Here is a 22180-nt window from a genome sequence, read left to right as displayed (position 1 = left end):
AGTGCCGCGTCAGCCGAAGAGGACTTAAAGCCGTCGGTCCACAGGTGTTTTTTCTAACTTGGTTTTTAATGATTTACCTGGTTATCTTTGAAGTACCTTCATGCCTTCTTTATGCAGAACAATCTTCAGCATGTTCGGAAACACTCACGAAAGCCAGGCGCGTAGCCACGGGGGGGGGGGGGGGGGGGGGGGGGAACGTGCCCCCCCTAAAATGTCCAAGATCGGTTTTTTTTTTAGACCCCTTTTTTTTTTTTACCTCGATCGATTACATGTAAGTGCCCCCCCCCCCCCAAACATCGAACTCTTGCTACGTGCCTGACGACAGCACTGACGTGGTCAAGAGAAATTGGATGTAGAACTAAATTTATTTGGTTCTACAAAATAATTTACGGAGACTCGGTAACTGAAAAGTATACTCTATATTAATATATATATATATATATATCCTTCTCATGCACGCACGCACACACGCACACATACACACCCGCGCGCACACACTCTACCTTATTAGGTAATGCCCCTCTGGTTTCAGCGAAGTGTTCTTTATTCTTTGATCAATTTCCCTTCTAATTTTACTCATAATAATAAGCTTTTTGTGTGTGCGATATTGTACCCCTCTAGTTATATTAGTTGTACTAGTACCCACCCCCCCCCCCTCCAAAAAAAAAAAAAAAAATTATACTACATTCCTTTAAAACAGGGGGGCACGAGGCGATTGTGCCACCCCACCCCTTCCCCGATTTCCAAGTCTTTCATGAGGATAGAGTTACAAGTATTATCAACACCTTCATAATTACCAGGCTGTCGCTCAAAAATGGTAATAACAATAAGGCCTTTGGACATATATTATGTACGTGAAATGAGATATTGCTAGTATCAATATTTTTCTCAAATGAGGAAGGTGGAAAAGACTGCGAGCAAGCGAGACTATACGGCGGATATGCAATCCCACCTAATGAAATTCTAGGATGGATTGACTGACACTGCTTTTGTTACGGTTTCTACTTTTTTATTTAAAAACTTTCATCGCATGCTCTCAATAAATACATGAATTAAAGACACGATAAAGTCAAAGTATCGCGTATTCTTCTATTGATGCGCGATTCTGTTACTGTAAGGAACTACTTACCTAATAAAATAAAAACTATTGAACTGTGATATGACGCAGGTTTAATTACTTTTGAAGTGCGCCTATTTAGCAAGCTGACGAGCGCAGATTTCTGATACTAATTTACGGAAGAAAGGAGAGGGAGTGTGGATCATTTCGTGTTGTAGCACGTATATGCTGTCAATACCCTAGCTTCCTCATCAAAACATTTCCGACAGGATTATCGGAATCAGACAAAATCTGTGAAAGACGCAAAAAGGACGGACCCCTACTTTATTCATGAGATGTTGTGTTTTCGCAATTCATTAACTTGACATCTTGACTTCAGTTACCTTGTTAGGACTGATCCAGGATTTTCAAAAACCGGGGGGACGAGTTCTGAAAATGTTGACTTAATTTTATTTTTGTTTGTCTGGAATATGATTTCAGGAACTGCATCAGCTCTTTCAGTCGAAGCATATTGAGCAAAAGAAAGATCTATCTATATTTCAAGGGTTTCAGCAACCCGCACTCCACAATGCGACACGGCCTTGTTAGTCCGGCAGCCAAACCCAGATTTGGGGCCTAACCTTCTATATTTTCTCGCGGACAAGTACATCATCAGATGATAGTTTTGAAGGTCACACGGATTTAATATTGGAACTTTAACAGTGAACCAGATACACAGACCCAGCATAGCGCAATATTTATTTATTTTTGCGTACCGAACAGACTGCCCGTGTCGGTGCCTACAAGAAATATCTGTTAAGACACTGGTGTGTGTCGAGCCTGGCGTTTGATTCGCGACGGACAGCGGAAAAGTTTTCTAGGCATTTGACCGGCTAAAATCCAAAAGCGAGGCGCTAAATAACAAATATAATATATCGTATCATAATTCGAGGAGGATAGAAAGAGCTAGAGTAAATTGTTTTACCAAGAGAGAATAAGGTAAAATGATGAATTCTACCTATTACCAAAACCTGCACGACAGTGGGCTTTTCTTTGCGCTGATGTTGACAATCATCGCTGTGCTGGCACCGTTCATCATTATTGGGAATTTGTTCGTCGTCTTGGCCGTTTACAAAAACTACAATCTACGAACGCCGACGAACTATATCTTAACAAGTCTAGCAGTAAATGATATGGTGTCAAGTGTGGCTCTTGCTCTTGACTGCTACCCAGCCGTATTCTCGCAAAAGACCTGGTACCCTAACATGGCGGACTTGCTACAGTTACCAATTTCGACTTTGTCTTCGAGTACACTGCTCCACATTGTTGCCCTTACCGTAGACCGGTATATTGCAGTAACAAAACCGCTTAGATATCCTACATTGGTTACTCCGAAACGCGTTGGTTACGCGATAGCATCCATTTGGATACTTAGCCTGATCTTTCTCGTATTACGAAGTTCCAAATGCCAAGCGCGGTAGAGAACCGCACAATAGCCTCGGGATCGTAACATTCAGCTTGGTCATCGTCTCATGTTTGGTCCTTACACTGTTGGTGATAGTCGTCTCTAACCTCCGCATAATGCAGATCGCTGTCAAGCAGGCAAGAGCCATAGCGAATCAAACAATCAACGATCAAAATAACCGCGTCGCACCGGCAGCGGTGGAGCGCAGGCTCAAAGCGGTCAAGACAACTGGCATCATAGTCGGTGTCCTTGTGTTCTTTTGGTCTCCATACATCGTGTTCTTCACTCTTCAGATAACGCCGCTAGCGGACGAAGCCTCTGTGGCCTATCTAAATCTTTGTGTCCTGGTAGCACTAGCTATTTCTGCCGCACTCAATCCTTTCATATATCATCATAGAGATAGGGAGTTCCGCAACACCTTTCTCGAAATATTTCGAGCTGCGTCAAACAAATTCAAGTGCTAAAATGTGTTTCCTTCATATATCATCGTAGAGACAGAGAGTTTCGTAACAGTTTCATCGAAATATTTCGAGCTGCGTCAAACAAGTTCAAGTGCTAAGATGTATTGCTTTCATATATCGTCGTAGAGACAGAGAGTTTCGTAACAGTTTCCTCGAAATATTTCGAGCTGCGTCAAACAAGTTCAAGTGCTAAGATGTGTTCCCTTCATAAATCATCGCAGAGACAGAGTGTTTCGTGACGGTTCCCCGAAATATTTCGAGCTGCATACATTAAGTTCAAGAGCTAAGATTTATTCCCTTCATATATATCATCGTAGAGACAGAGATTTTCGTTCAAGAGCTAAGATTCAATCCCTTCATAATTGTCATCACATAGACAGAGTTTCGCAGCGCTCAACTCGAAGTATTTCGAGCTGCGTCTAACAGGATCAAGCGCCAAGATCTTGTGCAGGCTCAATCTTTAAGAACTATTGCTATAATAACTACATTTTAAACATCTTAAAAGATGCAGATTCACACTTCTGATTTCATTTTTTTTTAAAGAATTGCTCATAGAATATTTTCAGAGCCATGTATTTAAGTTTAAGACATTGATGAAATGTTAAAATATGTTGATGATATGAACCAAGCTTATCGTTTTTCATCGGATGGTCGTGGAGCTGCAACGTTTTTTTTTTTATCTGATTGTCGTAGAGTACGTATTAAACCTGCAGGGACATTACTGTTCTTATACAAAGATACAGTGTATTACTGCAATATATACTATAGTCTTACCGCGGTAAACCCAAAGGTTAAATAGCACCATCGCAAACATTTTCAAAAATCAAGCTTAGGCCATTCCAGTAGCATGTGCGTCACCTATTGAAATATCTAAACGTGATTTCTATCCCTTAGGACATTTTTAATTATCTTTGATTGACTTATAAAGCGATGCACACTACATGTTCCTCCTGATTTAAGTTCTAAACAATGATGAGAATATTAATAACCGAAAGTTTAGTGCATTTAACTCTTGTTATAATAAAAGCAGGATCGGCTTTAAATTGTAGACAATCGCAGTATTGGTCTGATGTCATTACTAGTATGAGCCGATTTAGCTTTTCCCAATCGAAGGAAGCATAAAATCCCTTGAAATCGAGATTTAATTAATTATGAATTTCCAGATCCTCGGTCATTACGATTTCAAATGTTTTAATGCTTATATAAAATTCTATCACAAAGTCTTTCAAATTCGGATTGTAGTCAGCCCAGAATACGGACCATGGAGTGTGCGCCGCGCTTAAACTACCTCTGAGATCATGTTCGTTATTGCATTTACAATTTTACAAAAGCCAGAAAAATTATTTAAAAAAAAAAAAAAACCTTGATATTTTCATGTGGTATAACACTGGGAGATATATACGGGCTAATTATTTCTAAACTACTTTGGACGGCGCAGAAGGACAATAAGTCACAATGTGATGTGCATACTACAAATGAAATCGGAATGTTATAATTACCATGATAGAGATTTTTTTTTATAAAGATGAACGCAGACAATTTTTCTTTAGTAAGTCACGAGGTTTTATTATTTTTCTGTGGGTACATGCAGTAAAGAATGGGTTCTTTGACATTTTTGATTAAGATTCATAGTTCATTTTGCATGTCACAATGATGATTATGTGTCAACGGTGAATATACAGTCACAACAAGACACTGATTAATATATTTGTATAACATTACCACAATGGCAATAAAACGATCAGTTTGGAGTCGGAGAGGCAATGTGACTGGGTTATATTATGTCAGATTAAAATGACAGCTTAATTCACAATTTATTATCTTAATCTAGCGCAAATGAATGGGTTTGTGCAGTATAAGCATTGAAATTATATAGTCCAAGCATAAAGTGGTCGATAGACGGTTCTTCAGAATCAAAGGCTACAGATCGACAACCAAACATACTAAATAAATGGCTTTATCTGACCTTTAAATGTGCAATTGCAGTACATACATGTTCCACTAACCCCGGAAGAGCTATAACTGTCCAATATTTGCTCATCACCTATGAATAATTACAGAAACAAGCACCATATTGCGGGGGATGATTATAATTATGTTTCACGTCATTTTAGCCTAGATATCCACTTGACACATTACTTTGTTCCTTGCTACGATAATCAAACAGGCTGACTGCCACTGACATCAAATTTATTCAGATCACATTGCTCATTTATCGTTTCCACTTAATATCATCTTTCTTGATGAATCGTGTTAATATTGATGGTGCTAAGGATGCACATATCATCTTGATGAATCGTGTTAATATTGATGGTGCTGTGGATGCACATAAATTATGTTATGCGTTAATCCAAGCGCTGAAGCCCGTTGCACTCGCGGCATCATTAAAAAGTAAAGGCTCGTTCAGATCATTATGACGCGGCAATACCACGGCGTTTTTTTTTAAACGACGAAGTAAAGTGTCATACGCCTCTCGATGTTTTTCTGTATCTTCTAGCACAGCGCTCAGTAAATATGCGTAAGTCCTTTGTTTTACACGTTAATTAAAAAAAAAAGACGCAGCAGCTTTTTTTAGGCGGTTTATTTTGTGGCGTCAAGCGAGAGTGACATCGTGTGATCAATGCAGATGGAACAGTGTTAATATTGCGTTGATCTTTCTGGAGCATGTATGTGCAAATTGTCCTCATAAGTCCCGATTAGCGTCGGTAATGACGCATTCTGATTGACCAAATTTATTTTTCAGTAAATAGTCTAGGAGCCTGTCCCGAAATAGTCACCCTTCTCTACCCATAACATTTAACCCCTTAGACCATTACAGTCATCGATAAAGAGATTGTCAGCCTGCCCGTAGCCGTTGTGTTAAGCCCCTAGATCCCCGAAACCAAAACAGACCCCAAAGTCGGATCGTTTTCAATTCATCTACGCCACGCGACAATGGCTTTGCTACAACAACGAGGAAGCATGCAAACGAGTAAGCCCAAAAACTCGTCAATTTCTTTGCTTACTGACAAGGCTCTTATATTTAGGATTATGAACGCGTTCGCAACTATTAAGGCAACCATATGCAAGGAACCAAGTTAGAGCTACTGCTACCTCGGCTACTTCTGACAGGCCCTCAGTCGGGTTTGTAGTTTGTAGGTTCTCACGCTAAAATTGATTAATGTTTTGCAATAAATGTAAAGTTACTTCGTTTATCTTGGACAGGCAGTTGTTGTTCCTGTTGCATCCAAATGGCCACTTGTTGACTTGCGATTGTATTCACCTGCAACTATTAAGGCAACCATACACTCTTAAAATGTTGGGTAAATTTAGTTGGGTAATTGTTGGTTGGTTAAAAAAATTCGTTATTCTGGGCTATTATTACCCATTTAAGCATTTAAGTGTTTTAACCAATATTGGGCAATTATTTTTACTTAATTATTGGGCGGATATTTACCAACAGTATTGGTAAATGAGGGTTGGGAACCAGTTGCCCCGTAGTTGTGTAATTTTGCCACATTTCCTTTGCGAGTTGGGTAAATTTTGTTGGGCAACTGATGGTTGGGTAGAAATTCGCCTAGAAATTTACCAACATTATTTTGCAAATTAGGATCGAGTAATTTTTGCCTGTAGTTGTGTAATTTTGGCACATTCCCACTGCGAGTTGGGTAAATTTCGTTGGGCAACTGATGGTTGGTCGAGAAATCGTTTCCAAAGTTGGGTAATTTTTATCCCAATCTATTTCAGGGCATTATATTTACCCAATTATTATACATTTAGCAACAACATCGTTCCAAGGAGTTGAGAGCAATTTACCAAGTAGTTGGGTAATTGTTAGATGCTGAGGAATATTACTCATCACCACTTACCCAATTTGACTTTGCTCAAATTTTGTTTGCTCATATTTGGGTAATAATTGACCACCGCCTCTTACCCAATTTTACTTTGCTCAAATTTTTGTTTGCTCATATATTGGGTAATAAATGACCACCGCCTCTTACCCAATTTTACTTTGCTCAAATTTTTGTTTGCTCATATATTGGGTAATATTTGACCACCGCCTCTTACCCAATTTTTCTTTGCTCAAATTTTTGTTTGCTCATAATTATGCTGAGTAATAATTACCCATCACCACTTACCCAATTTTACTTTGCTCAAATTTTTGTTTGCTCATATATTGGGTAATAAATGACCACCGCCTCTTACCCAATTTTACTTTGCCCAAATTTTTGTTTGCTCTTATGCTGAGTAATAATTACCCATCACCACTTACCCGATTTTACTTTGCTCAAATTTTTGTTTGCTCATATATTGGGTAATAAATGACCACCGCCTCTTACCCAATTTTACTTTGCCCAAATTTTTGTTTGCTCATATGCTGAGTAATAATTACCCATCACCACTTACCCGATTTTACTTTGCTCAAATTTTTGTTTGCTCATAATTGGGTAATAATTGACCACCGCCCCTTACCCAATTTATTTTGCCCATATTTGTGTTTGCTCATATGCTGAGTAATAATTACCCATCACCACTTACCGAATTTTACTTTGCTCAATTTTTGTTTGCTCATACATTGGGTACTATTTGACCAACGCCTGTTACCCAATTTCACTTTGCGCCTTTTTTTGTTTGCTTATATAGGGTAGTAATTGACCACCGCCTTTTACCAAATATATTTAGCTCAATTTTCTTTAGCTCACAATATGCTGTGTAAATATTGCTATGAAAAATTGAAATTATCTCTCCTGTAATTGTAACCATTTACTTCTATTTTAAAATTATAATAACAGAGTGTTGAAGCGACGATGAATTTGTGCGAGTTTGATGCTGAAAGAGTCCAAGATTTATCTTTTGTGAAAACTGAGCCATCTTAACCATGTAGGCCTATAGAGTTACATAATCTACGTTAATAATATTAATGGAACGTACACGCTATCATCGTCAATTATGCGCATGCGTAAATGGCAGTGGAAACCTTCGATGGGGACTAGACTTACGTTTAACCAGACTTGGGTAAAGTTTGCCTGGTATTGGTCTTGGGGTAGCGCGCACATGGCCTGGTCGCTCGCGATCAGCATGCCATGCGCAGTACTATTTCTATTTACTCGGTATAGCCGGCGCGGCCGTCCCGGCCCGGGAGCTCGAGCTATATGATACACCAACGTAACTAGCAGCCTGTACGTACGTACGTATACGCATCATATCGGAGTCTTGCATGCTAGAGCCTGAGGGTCTAAAAATGGAGCTCGACAACTGCTGCGGAGATAGTTCAAGTGAAGATGGGTTCATAGACCCTCTCACCAAAATCGTTCAAAGGTGGGGATGTCCGTCAGTGTTAAAGATACTAGAAGGTACGTTCACATCTTATTGAGATTAGAAGTTTAGAACATGATCAACAGGTACTTGCTGTAGACTTGTTCCCATATCCATAACACATGGGCAACATGTAGACTAGTTCTATATGCCTCAGCAATGGTTAATGAATACGCTTCAATTCAATTGGTCTATTAAACTTTGCCTCAAATTTGCTCTTTTAATGCATGTGTTACTAATCCAAACTAATATTTGATTGATATAGATATCAAATTCAAATTGTACTGTTTCCATGAATTTTAGATCACAAATGAATATTTAAAAATATTTTGTTCAAGATTTTACAAAACCCAAAGGCCAAAACCCGGATTTCTGTGCTGTTTCCTGCTACAATACATACATAACACAATACCCTCCATTTTCTATGGATCATGGGCTGTATGGGGTCCAATCACAGAACTCTTAAATACGTATTTAAGAGTTCTGTGGGTCCAATACATTGGACCACATACTTGTAGGTGTGTACCCAGATAGTATTACAGTACGTGGGACTGGTGTAATTTTGAACAATTATCTCTGTTATCTGAAATTGGTATTACTATTACTAGATCTAGTCTAGGTCTAGATCTAGATCTAGGCCTACTTATATTTAATAATCAACACTGAACTGAATGATTCATCAGAAAATTGAAGTTGTCAAATAATGTACAATTTTATGAACATTATTTTGTGGAAGATCATCTTTCATTTTCCTGTAGATCTAGAAGTCTAGATTTCAAAAAGTGAGACAATTTTTCTTGCCCATTGCCATGTTAAGGATTTTGCCCTTTCATTTTCTACAGGACTTTGAAATCCAAACACTCTAAAAAAATGTTGGGCAAGTGCCCAATTTTTACCCAACATGAGGGCACTTATGTGTCCGACTAACTATTGGGTAAATTAAAGATTTTGCATGATTTACCCAGTGTTGGATGAAAAGAAAATACCCAACTTTTAACCAACAAAATTTACCCCAATAGGAAATTCACCCAATTCTCACCATAATGTGTAGTATATTCGACACTAGTTGGGCAAATTATTTCATCAGTAACTACATGGTTGGTAGAAAATAACCCAATTATTGGACAAAAATGACCAACTTTAATTTGCCCAAAAATATTACCCAATTATTTCATCTGATCGGTAACTACATGGTTGGTAGAAAATAACCCAATTGTTGGACAAAATTTGCCCAACATCAGTTTTACCAAGTAACACCTACCCAACTTATTTCTGACCTTTTATTAGGTAACTTCATACAGTAAATGGTTGGGAGAAATTATTTGACAAAAACGCGCCAAACTTTGATTTGCCCAGTAACATCTGCCTAACTTTGTTTTACAGAGCATAGACTCTACATCCTCTTGGTTTTAAATGGGGCTATTAATTATGTGCTATTGCGATATTCCTTGTCACAACTAAAAGGCAGTTGACCCACATTTTAGCCCATATTAATAGCCTAATTCAAAACCAAGAGGCTGTGGTGGTTTTCGAAATTGCAGTGACCTCGCTGTAGTACACGAATGGGCACAAATTTTAACATGGGTACATTTTTTCTCATTTAAACAAATCTTTTTCTGAAAATAATTTTTAAATATGGAAAAATTACAGATGCTTAAGCCACCAAATTATGCCCACAAAATTGTACACTATTTTACTACATGTCCAGATTTCAATGAAATCATTAGAACCGATGGACGGATTACCATCCAAACTTGGGACATGTACATGTATCTTGCAAGTTGCAAAGCCAACGAACCGATTCGATTTTGGGATGGAGGTGCACATGGAGGAAGGACATTCGTTAGTACAGGATTAACTGTCCTATTTTGCTTCATATCAGTGAAATGTTCCAGCACATGCATTTTTTTTAATGTTTCACACCACTGAACAATAAGCTGTACAAAAGAATTATTAAACACCACAAATTATCTTTTCTAGGATAAACAATTGTCAGTTGCCTCTATTCAAGGTAACACACTATAATTTATATATGGTTGTATGGTACTGTAAGTGGCCTGTGAAAGGCTTGAGTGCTAGACTTTTTGAGAAACCCTGGTCAGATATAGCTAGGTTATTTGTCATACTAAAGCTGAGAAACATGGCTACTAATGCAGACAATATCATGGCAGCCGCAAAAGGTTGAAAAAAACAATTACCGGTATGGCAGTTTAAAGTTGAAGTAATAGGCATGACAGTGCACATGGAGAAGACACATATGATTATCAATGAATTAGTAATGTTAATTAACCAATCAGCATACATTGACCTCTATGCTAACTCTCAAATCATTCTGATTCATTTGGTAAGTTGAATGACTTTCTTTGAAATCAAATTCATTGCTGATGCAACTAATCTTTATACTTTAAATAGGCCCCTACATTGTTAAAAATTAGGCACAATTTGACTAAACTAAGGTGATTACTAGTATGACTTTAGAAAAGGTTTCCATTCTTAATTTGATTGTGTGGATGTTAATAACATCACCTGAAAATAAATAGCAATTAGTTGATACAATTCGCTAGTATGATCTAAAAGTAAGTTTTCTATACGAAGACCAAATTTTCGAGAAAATCGCATTTGAAAATTCAGATTTTCATAGACCCTTGTGGAATAAGAAAACATTGATTATGCGATTTATTCAAAATGGAAGATATTTTAGCTGGAACATGAGCAAATGTTTACAGCTTATCATTATCTAAAACATATACTTTTGTTTAATTTGCGCAACCATACGTGTGTTTGTGGTATTATATGAAAACAATCAGTTTATGCTGCACTAAGCCTTATTTATCAATCTCTCCCTCTTCTTCTCCAGAAAATGAAGTTGATGTGGAAACCCTTCCCCTTCTAAGTGAAAGTATAATCACATCCTTCATACCCAAGATTGGACCTCGATTGAAGTTTCTCGCTGGGTGGCGTGCAGAGGTAGGCCCTAGATGTGGCACAATATCTCACTATGGATAGTTACAGATGCTTTCAGTGTCTTGATTTAATTAGGGGGGATATTTCTTGCCTATTCCATCATTTAAAATACACACATACAACAACCAGGGGAAAAAATGTAAGTATAACATGCATGCAAGGGGCATGTAGACTAACATTTCGTACATTATCGGGATATAGAAAACATCTCATTTCAAAGCACGCTGCACGGATAAAGACGTCAAGCACAACTACAAAAGCAGTTCCAGATCACCAAAGTGAAACCTGTTATGAAGGATCTGTTCTAGGAAAGAATAACAACACTGAAGGGAATTTGGAACAACTGCACCAGGAAAAGGCATTGTTTGTTGGAGAAAGCAGTGAGCAGGAAGATGTCTCTTTTGAAACGCAAACAGAGAGACTACCTGATATTGCAGCAAAGTTTGTAGCAGAACTCAGGGCAAGGACTAATGTGCCTGCTTCACACACCAACAAGGTCATTCAAACCGCACAAGATTTGGTTATTTCTGTGTTACAAACTGTGCAACAGGATGTGATGGATATCTTAAGTGAGCCACAATATGCAGCTAACAGTGAGCTGAGATCTGATATACAAGATGTATTCGAGAATTCAAAGAATCCATTTTCAGAGCTCATGTCAGATACTCAACAGAAAAAATATTTCTCTGAGAAAGGTGATTTCATTCAGCCTTGTGAGGTGTTGTTGGGAACTTGCTTAAAACCAAAAATTGATCAAAAGACAGGTGATCCACTGCAAAGCACACAAAAAGAAACCTTTCAATATATACCACTAGCTGACACTATTAAACAATACTTAGAGCGACCAGGAGTAATGAACGCCATACTGTCTCAAAAAGGATCAAAAGATAATGATGTTTTGTATTCATTCAAAGATGGTCACTATTATAAAAGGCAGGAAGCTACTGCTAGACAAGACTGTGAATTCTTAGTGCCTCTGTTGTTGTACAATGATGAGTTTGAGACAGCCAATCCGCTTGGGTCAAAACGCGGCAAACACAAGGTAAGTGCCTTTTATACAAGTGCGTTATCCCTTCCCAGGAAATACCAGGCTAGGCTGGAAAATATCATGCTCACAGCTATGATCACATCTCCGCTTTTGAGTAAATATGGCATCTCAGAAGTTTTGAAGGTAATCAAGGATGATCTGCAGCAGATGTGGACTGATGGACTCACTATCAAGTGCAAAGAGTTTGAGGGTAGGGTCAAACCCTACTTATTCCAAGTTGTAGGGGACAATCTTGGCATTCATGCCATGCTGGGATGTACAACCTGTTTCCGTGCCAACTATTACTGTAGATTCTGTAGAGGCCATCGCTCGTTGCTTCAGAAACAGCCAAAAGAGGATGCCCAATATCTCCGTGATGAAATAAACTATGATACAGATCTTCAAAAGCCCTTGTCAGAATCTGGCTTGAAGCATGCAACAGTTTTGAATGAATTGCCTTACTACCATTCCACCCAAAACTTATGTCCAGATGTAATGCATGATTTTACAGAGGGAGTCTTGCCCCTGGAAATGCACCTTGTTTTGAGTAAACTTGTTCAGAAGGGTTTCATAACACTGGATGAGGTGAACAGTAGAATATCCTCATTCAATTTTGGCTTTGTGGACCGCAAAAACAGACCAAGCCCAATCAGGCAGGCATCACTGAAGAATCCATATTCTGCCAGTGGACAGACATCAGCACAGATGACGTGCCTTGCATACAACATCCCTCTCATGTTAGGAGACAAGATTGATGAGATGTGTGATGAGTGGGAACTCTTACTGTCAATCATTGACATCTTCAAAATCGTTATGAGTCCCAGTATCAGTAAGTCTGCCATCTATGTCCTGAAGGCAATGATTGATGATCACCACAGGCTCTTCATGCAGCTCTTCCCTGAAGCTAGTCTAACTCCGAAGCAGCACTTTCTTGTGCATTACCCACGTGCACTGAAACACCTTGGGCCACTGACCCAGTATTCAGCATTGCGTTTTGAAGCAATGCACAGACCTTTCAAGCAGATTGCCAGTGTATCTTGCAACTACCAAAACATTGTCAAAACATTGGCTAACAGATACCAAATGGCACGGTGCTACAGGTCAGTATCAAATCAGTCACTGGATAGCCAAGATATCAATGTGTCACAGCAAGCTGCAGCAATGCTTGGTGATCTACTTGATGATGAGGCACTTTGCAAAAAAATTAACTGTGGAAGGGGAACCGAAGTTACAGTTGCTGGGAAAGTGGACATTCATGGATATGAGTTCCGGGCAGGTGTTGATGTACTTCTATATTGGACTGATGATGATGGACCCACGTTTGGACGTGTTCAGCATATTGTAGTGGTGCAAGAAAAGTTGTATCTGCTCCTTCGGCTGTATCAGACCTTGTACTTCAACAGACATGTTGAAGCATTTGCAGTACAGGTGGGCAGAGAGGAAGCACAAGCTGCTGTTGAATGGTGTGACCTGTTTGATCACAGGCCAGTCAATGCTGTCCAGTCCTATAGTGGAAGAGGGCGCTGCTTGTATATTGTGGTGCACCATTCATTCATCTAGGAACAAGAAGGTACGTGTAGGCAACCCGTTGCAAGCAAGTGATATATTTTTACAACTAGACATTACAGGTGCACTTGCAAATTTTGTCTTAGAGAACAGAACCAAAACAAAGCAAAAGAAAGAAACTGTTATTCCAATTACAATTATATCTATGAATCAGTTCTTAGTGTATCATTCTACACATTTTGATTGAAAAAATAGCTAAGAAGCTAACCTTGATCGATCTGTACTGACTTGCTAACAAATTTTGATTATTCCAATGAAAATTTTACAGTAAATATCTGGTTTGAATTTTTTAACTCGTTATTAACTTCATTGTTTCTGTATCTGAAAATGTGTCTGTTATATTTGCATTCATTCATATTATGTTGTAATTTCTTAAATGTACCATGACTCATGCCAAGTTTTTCTAGCATATGTACTTCATTGAGGCCCCGGAAATGTGCTATTTTTTACCAATGCATGTTCCTGCCTAAAGTGAAAGTTCCTAACTGGATATTATTATATTATAGATGTACTGAAGAAGCTTCGGCTCATGAGTGACCACTTTTCAATTATGGGTTTGCTTTAAATAGGACAAGGGTACAGAAACAGTGAGAATGATTTTCCCCTTCAAGGAATAAACTTGATACTAAAGTCTAACCTGGGGCTGTTTGTGTCATTAATAATGTAAAAAATAATCAGTCATTTACATGTACATTGAAAGTTCAATTATTTTTCATTTATTTATTGTAGTATCATGCTGCAAATCAACAAAGCATGGAACAAGCATCAACGTCGACAAGAAGCCCATCAGTGTTCTCCTTAGATGACTGCTCAGATCTCTCTTGTGTAACAGGAAGTGAGTGGAGTCCCAGACAAAGCCCTTCCCAGCCCAGTTTGGATACGCCACTTTACGACTCCCCAGAATCCAAGAGTCCTGATCAACATCCTCCCCTGAAACGGGTCAAGAAAGTGCATTTCGTAAGTTTATGTATATAGTGGGCTGATACAATTGAAGAGTGGGCATGTCGAGTCACCATCATTCATCAGTTTTTATGCCTCCAACACATAAGGGTGCCGGAGGCATTATGTCTTGGAGTTATCTGTCTGTCAGTATTTCTGACAAGCAGCAGGGCTCAAAGGTGAAAGGTCAGTTCAAAGGTTATTCAAGTTTTTACTAAAAATACCATTTTATTTCTACATCTGCAGAATGGCTAGTGATATGATTTGGTAGGTACATTTTGGTATGAATGAATAAAGGAATGTTATGGAAAATGTTTGGTTGGGGTTATGGGTTTTAAGCTAGTCTAAGGTCAGTTTCAAGGTTTCATTGAAATTTTTTATCAGAACAAAGTTTGCAAGGAATGCCCAGTGAGTGATTTATGATGGGCTTATTGTAGGAGGTCGGACAGCCAGAGATATACCCACCGACTGCATGCTGTCACATTTCACTTGTTTATTCTGAATTTACTGATCTTTAAAAAAAAAATCCTTTATCTGTTGCAGAACATTGCTTGTATATTGAGAGAGACCACCATGGGAAGAGCAGCATTAAGGAACATCAATGCTACAAATCTCTGCAGCAAAAGGGACCGGCATACTGTTGTGGATATGTTGACTCAGTACCTGATACGGGAGTATGGTACCAAGCCAAGCTCATTTGTGAAGGCATCAATGGCCCATGCCATTGTGACAAGCTTTCCTTTCTTAAAAGATCCAGAATCTCCACTTGGCTATGTAAGTCCTGTCCATGAATTGCTTTCCTTAATATATGTGACCTCAGGTATGGCTCAGATCACCACTTTTTTCTGGACTGATTTATGGATTGATTCTTACCACAGCGGGCATTTATTACTTGGAGGTGCCTTAATTCTTAGGTTGTCCATCCATACCTCCATCTGTCCCTACCCCATAGACCCCATTTACAAGAAAGTGAAATTTTATGAGAAGTTTCTGTTTGAGCCAGAAGCAATAAGCTACTTTAAGGTCTAAATCAAATAAATTATGTGTTTATGCAATAACTTTTGGAATACTGGATCATATTATTTTGTGTAACTTGCTATGAAGCTTCCTCAATTTTGTTATTCTTGTATTTATTATATTGGAGATGCTCAATCAATTGCATGTTGTATCACATTATCACAAGCATTATAAGAGCATCTTTGGCAATAGTAAATTTGACAGTAGACAGGCCTGAAAAGCTTACAAATAATGAAAAGCTAATATGGCATCAATCACTAAATCGTGCAATATTTTTGTTTATTTTTACCACTTGTTTATAAGTTATATTATCCAGTAATGACACATCTCTTAATATTTAGACTTTTGTCTGCATGCCATTGAGTAATGGATATTCACAGAATTATCCATCATTCACTTTGTTTTTGCAATGACTTGATGACATTGCTGGAATATAACAGTGTGCAGTTAGAAATAGGTACTTAAGAGGACAAACCTTGTTATTGCAAACACTGACATATGTAACAAAATATGTAAATGTACAGTTTACACTGGAATTTTATTGTGCTTTTATTTGATTATTATTAATGTTTAACAAATGTTGTTGAGCATTACTGTTTTTGAAGTTGAATTATGAAGGAATTTTAATTTATTTGAGCAGGAGGCCTGGTACTGCGTGGGGGCCAAGGGACGGCCAGCAACAGGCTACCTGGAGGAGCATCTGAGGTATGTCAGAAAAAAGGAGAAGTCCCTGAGGGTACCAGTAGCTGAAGACGAGGCAGAGTCTCAAAAGCAAGGTATTCTGGCTACTTTTTCATATAGTTAAAGTTATGAGTTATTCAGATCCGTCTGATGAAGTCATGCTGTGCCATAACAAACTGGTGGGGCATGAGCAATGCCAACTAAAACCCCCCTTCCAATACAATCATCAAAAACTTGTTGATACATGCTAATTGTTGATTGTTCTGTTGCATTATATCCAGGAGATACTGATCTTGAGTCTGTGAACGATGATAACATCACGACAATGGAAGAATGGCTGCGTAACAACAAGGAGCCAGAGGACATGGTGAAGGACTACATGAAACAAACAGCAACAAAAAGACATGACTGGATCAAGAGAAGTGACTGTTGTGTGAAGAACATTCTTACCACATATCCCAGACTTCTCGATGCTGGAATGGTATGTGGACCTTGATTTTTCTTCTGCATGTGACAAGAAAGGACATTAAATTAAACTAGAGTCGCATGTTTTGAGAAGTAACTTTTTTGTTTTTTGGTTGCATGGGCAGGTTTACTTTAGCAGTCTCCTTAAAGGGATCGTTTAACAATCTGAGATACACGGTCCTACAGAAATCGTGCATCCCTATTGAACCGATAATTGTTAGTGTGTACCATTCAAATCCTTGCAAAATGGTAAAGAGAAGATGCAAATGAAAGATATCCTACCTTTCATCTGGCTTCTATAACTATCCTAACAATTACAGATTGAAGGAGATTTTGCAGAATTGTTCCCAGAGAAAGCAAACGCACTGTACCAGAAGTGGCCCACATTCTGTAACAAAGTAGTGGACTTCACCGAGAAAACTGGCAACTGGAGAAGTGCAAGAGCCGAATTCGAAAACATTCATGACCCTGGGAAACTCAGTCTTGGTATGTGGTGTCAGAATACACATTTGACAGTATTAGTGAAAATGACTTGAGAGAAAGTCAAAAGAATTTATTTCAATTACACTATATGATGTTTATTTTTGTGGCCAGGACCAAACATTGAGTCTAATATCCCCCCTGTAAGGAATTGAACTGAAATAAATAAAAGTGCTCTGAAACATATAATACATGTACAACATATGATAAAAACATGATTCCATGACAAAGGTTTAGCATACTTTTACTTGCTTGTTTTGTTTGTTTGCTTTTTGGGGTGGGGATGGTGGTTTAAAGCTCATTGGGAAGGCTATGCTGAAGTTTGTGCAATTTTGATTTCTTTACTAAGAAAGCTGAGCTCCAAATTACTGACTGACATTTACGTTGAGTGATTTTACCCATATTTGTAGAAAATAATTGTTGTATTCGACCGTTTTTTTTTAATTTGCTGTATATAACTGTACATTTTGTAAGATGTTCCATAATTGACCTGTTTGCTGTTGCACCTTTTCTTCATATGTAATTGGGACTTAATTACTTAACTCTTTCATTGTTTCCCTCTTTTTAGAGGAAAAGAGCAATCTTGGATTCTACATGCTCCCAGTCTTGTTCCGAGGAAGGAAAGATTCCAAGAGAGGAACGTACACCACTGCAGAAACATTGTCGTCCTTCATTGACGTTCAACCAGTAAGTATATGTGCTGGGGAGGTGGTAAAGTAATGACATGTAAGGCATATATTTTGGTTTGTGTTTAAAATCTTGCCATAGTAATCATATTTCATTACAAACAAATTCAATAGTTAATTTGTTAAGAGTTTCAAACCTAGGACAACTGATGAAATTGAGGTTGAAATGCAATACCTATGTTCTTACCAGATAAGGCATTGCCATAACATTTTATTTGTGTAAAACTTGAAAAGCAACCATTTTCAAGTTCCTAGTAATGGGCACGCTGGTCCCCAAGGAGGCCCTGCAGGGGCAACACTAGGCGCTTTAATCTTAATAAGTCAGTTCGTCATTATCTGTGGTACAACTACAAATGGCCTCAGATTTGTCATCACATCGCATTTCACTCATGAATGCAAGCAAGTCCTTTAACTTGCAAATGACATGTGAAAAATGCATGCTTATATTAACAGGCTGTATATGCCTTCCAGCTTAGTTGATGTAATGCTCTGAACGTGACCAGTTTGGGTACAGTTGACCTTTGCCGCAGGGATATTTAAGAATACCCAGTAATGTTTTGATGGGACAGGGATGAACATGCATAAACAAATTTGGGTGTCCTGTAGGTGATTGTGGATTCATAAGCAGAAGCATTCGACAAGCATCAAATATATATATATCAATCCATATAATTACAAATGATTTCTTCTTGATTTCTCTTTGGACTACAGGAGGTTCTCGACATCCAGACTTATGTTGATAACATTGATGAAGCAGTCAGGTCACAGCCATTTGTTGTTGTGCGTGGGAACATTCTCACACCAATACAGACGTACGTCGTAGTAGAGAGGAAGATACTTCCTGCCGCAACACTGCTTAAAGCAGTCGACTTGTGCTTTAAGGCACTTTATGTGATGGATATCGAATATCAGCCGCAAAGCTGTTCTGTTTGGAAATTTCTCCAGATTGTGGTGTTCCAGTTTACCGATGGGGAGCATCTTACACCAAAGCTGCGGGAGGTCCGAGCCTTCATGAACATGCCATAAGCCATCATGATGTGTTCACGCCAAGGATGATTACTGGTGATATATTTCCTACAGATGAAACTGACACATCATCGTTTAGCACATTTTGGCTACTTGAACCAGTTTATTTTGGGAGAAAAAAAACTGGAAAAAAGTATTATTTTGGACAAAATAACCTTAAAGACAAACTGTTATGAGTTGGATTCAGCACATTATTTTACATAATTTATACATGTTTGTGTAAGACTGAAGATTTGAGGGTGGGGTGAGGATCGCTGAATAATATAAAAAAAAGAGTGAATTTATACACAGCAGAAGTCTTTGTGTACATTTTAAAAATGATAAAGGCCTAATTGTTTTATCCCAATCATTGCTTAACATCCCCACCTTGAAAGTTTAAGAAAACAAATGAATATATGCCAAGTATAAATACAAAACATATTATTGGCTATAAATCTTTTGCACTGGCGTATACAAATGCTTATCGTGTTTGGTTTTAATCCCAAGAGTACTGTTTCATAACTCGTACATCAAAATGATATATTTCTTCATAAAACATGAGCTATGATATTTTCTGCGTTTAAAACAGCAAGTGGGGTATATGATTGTAAATTACATATACCATTAATTTTCATGTAATGTGTATCGTCCATTGACCCTACGCTGAACTCTCTGCTGAATGGACTGCATGCATTAATTTACATCGCGCAAAGCAGAAGTAGAGAAGTCAACATTTTCATCTACATTTTGCAAAATTGTATTGATATTATTGATAATATCAATAAAATCAATCAAACTGAGTATAGCAGGTAGGGTCAATTGATTTTTGTTGTCTTTAATCTAATCAAAAAGTTATAGTAGGCAGTGTGTATCCTTGTTATTTGATCAGTACCTGTTCACCATCACAGATAGCCAAACTTTCATGTGGTACTTCTGCACATGTCAAATAATCTAGAGGGATTTGAATTTATTTCCTCTTTTGTTTTCACTTCAAAAAAATGTGTGCATGTGTAACACTCTAAGGCAGAGTATTGGTGTGTCAGGATAAATGAACACTATGCCACACCCACAAAATATATATGATGCACATATTCATGTATGAAATCAGAGTACATGGGATACATACAGTGTACATCAAAGTTGTCATGGTGCACCAAAAGGGGCTATATTTGCATTTACTTTTTTTAAAAGATTGTATTTTTTTCACCAAAAATTGTAATGTTGTAGTTGATGTTAACAAGTTTTGTTTTTACGTTTCTGATGAAAACAACAACATGTGTTTACTGTGTATGTTATTTGTGTTTCAGTTAAGCAATTATTACCCTTTAGATGAGAAAAAGAGTTGAGCAAATAGATGTTATGGAAAAAATGTTGAGCAATGATTATCCAACAGACGAATTAAAGAGTTGGGCAAATGGATATTGTGGAGAAATAGTTGAGCAATTATTACCCAATAGATGGTTGTTTTGATAGTTGGGCAAATGGATATTGTGGAGAAATAGTTGAGCAATTATTACCCAATAGATGGGTGTTTTGATAGTTGGGCAAATGGATATTGTGGAGAAATAGTTGAGCAATTATTACCCAATAGATGGGTGTTTTGAGAGTTGGGCAAATGGATATTGCGGAGAAATTGTTGAGCAATTATTATCCAATAGATGGTTGTTTTGAGAGTTGGGCAAATGGATATTGCGGAGAAATTGTTGAGCAATTATTACCCAATAGATGGGTGTTTTGAGAGTTGGGCAACTGGATATTGCGAAGAAATTGTTGAGCAATTATTACCCAATAGATGGGTGTTTTGAGAGTTGGGCAAATGGATATTGTGGAGAAATAGTTGAGCAATTATTACCCAATAGATGGGTGTTTTGATAGTTGGGCAAATGGATATTGTGGAGAAATAGTTGAGCAATTATTACCCAATAGATGGGTGTTTTGATAGTTGGGCAAATGGATATTGTGGAGAAATTGTTGAGCAATTATTACTCAATAGATGGGTGTTTTGAGAGTTGGGCAAATGGATGTTGCAGAGAAATTGTTGAGCAATTATTACCCAATAGATGGGTGTTTTGATAGTTGGGCAAACTGGGAGTTGGGTAAAAACTGGTTGGGCATTTAATTAACCAACATTAAACTTACTCAAAAGTTGGGCAAATAGAAGGTTGGGCAATATCTAACTGGGTAAAATTGGTTGGGCAAGAAATTACCCAACTGAAAATATAACCAACTGTTAGGCAATTGTAGAGTTGGGTAAAATATGATGGGTCACCAACTGATGGGCAATTTAATTTGCCCAACCACATAGCAAACTGATTACCCAACATCAGTTGGGCAGATTTTAACCAATAGTTGTGTGGACCGTATGTTGCTCAGTGTTGGTTAAAAGTTGGGCATTTTTTTGCCCAACTATTTTAAGTGTGTATGCGATGAACCAAGTTAGAGCTACTGCTATTCCGGCTACTTCTGACAGGCCATCAGTCAAGTTTGTAGTTTTTAGGTTCTCACATGGTTATGATTACAACATGTACGGTAAATTAACGTTTTGCAAAAATGTTAAGTTACTTCCAAAACAAATTGTGCCCCTTTGATGTGAAACTGGATAGATCACACGCTAAAATGGCGTCGGAGGGGTTACGACGAACTTCGAAAGTTTATTACGTTATTCACAATTGACGCAATATATTTTGAAAGGCCTTTCGAAAAGCCCGATCTCTAAAGCCGTAGATGATAGGATTAACAACCAAACTTATTGTATGCAATACCAGGAATGAATGGTTGTATACCATGAGATAAAAAGGTGATTGGTACGTTATAAGCTGTAATATGAGAAACAGGGGATACGGAAACCAGAAGATAATGAAGACTGCCACGACAAGGGAGATAGTCTTAAATGCTTTCAATCGGTCATCTTGTACTGGGAGTTGCTGCTGTTGGAACTGGATGATCACTCTTTGACTCGCAATCTTTCTCGCTTGTTTCACTGCGATGTGAAGAATCAAAGCATTGATGGCAAGCAGCGCAACCATTAAAATTACGATCACACAAAATATCAACCAGGTGAAGGTAACGGTCGTCGTCCCAGTTAAAGGAGCC

The 22180-nt window shown here is 38.0% G+C and overlaps 1 protein-coding gene across 2 annotated transcripts; it reads left to right on the top strand.

Annotated features, from left to right (window-relative positions):
* Positions 1-7478: 7478 nt before the first annotated feature.
* LOC105447615 lies at positions 7479-20360 on the top strand. 2 transcript variants are annotated; one of them, XM_030986698.1, is made up of 9 exons: positions 7479-8295; positions 11115-11224; positions 14544-14771; positions 15297-15527; positions 16411-16546; positions 16733-16932; positions 17237-17402; positions 17965-18083; positions 18794-20360. In XM_030986698.1, the coding sequence occupies exons 1-9, from the start codon at positions 8160-8162 to the stop codon at positions 19106-19108; spliced, it is 1641 nt and encodes a 546-aa protein (XP_030842558.1). In that variant the 5' UTR covers positions 7479-8159; the 3' UTR covers positions 19109-20360. The 2 variants fall into 2 exon arrangements, with proteins under 2 accessions (XP_030842558.1, XP_030842559.1); XM_030986699.1 differs by lacking the exon at positions 7479-8295 and having other exon boundaries at positions 9869-13818.
* Positions 20361-22180: the final 1820 nt, after the last annotated feature.

This window comes from Strongylocentrotus purpuratus, unplaced genomic scaffold (assembly GCF_000002235.5).
Source record: "Strongylocentrotus purpuratus isolate Spur 01 unplaced genomic scaffold, Spur_5.0 spur5_scaffold_16, whole genome shotgun sequence".
Lineage (NCBI taxonomy): Eukaryota > Metazoa > Echinodermata > Echinoidea > Camarodonta > Strongylocentrotidae > Strongylocentrotus > Strongylocentrotus purpuratus.
This window is presented reverse-complemented; position numbering and strand designations above follow the sequence as displayed.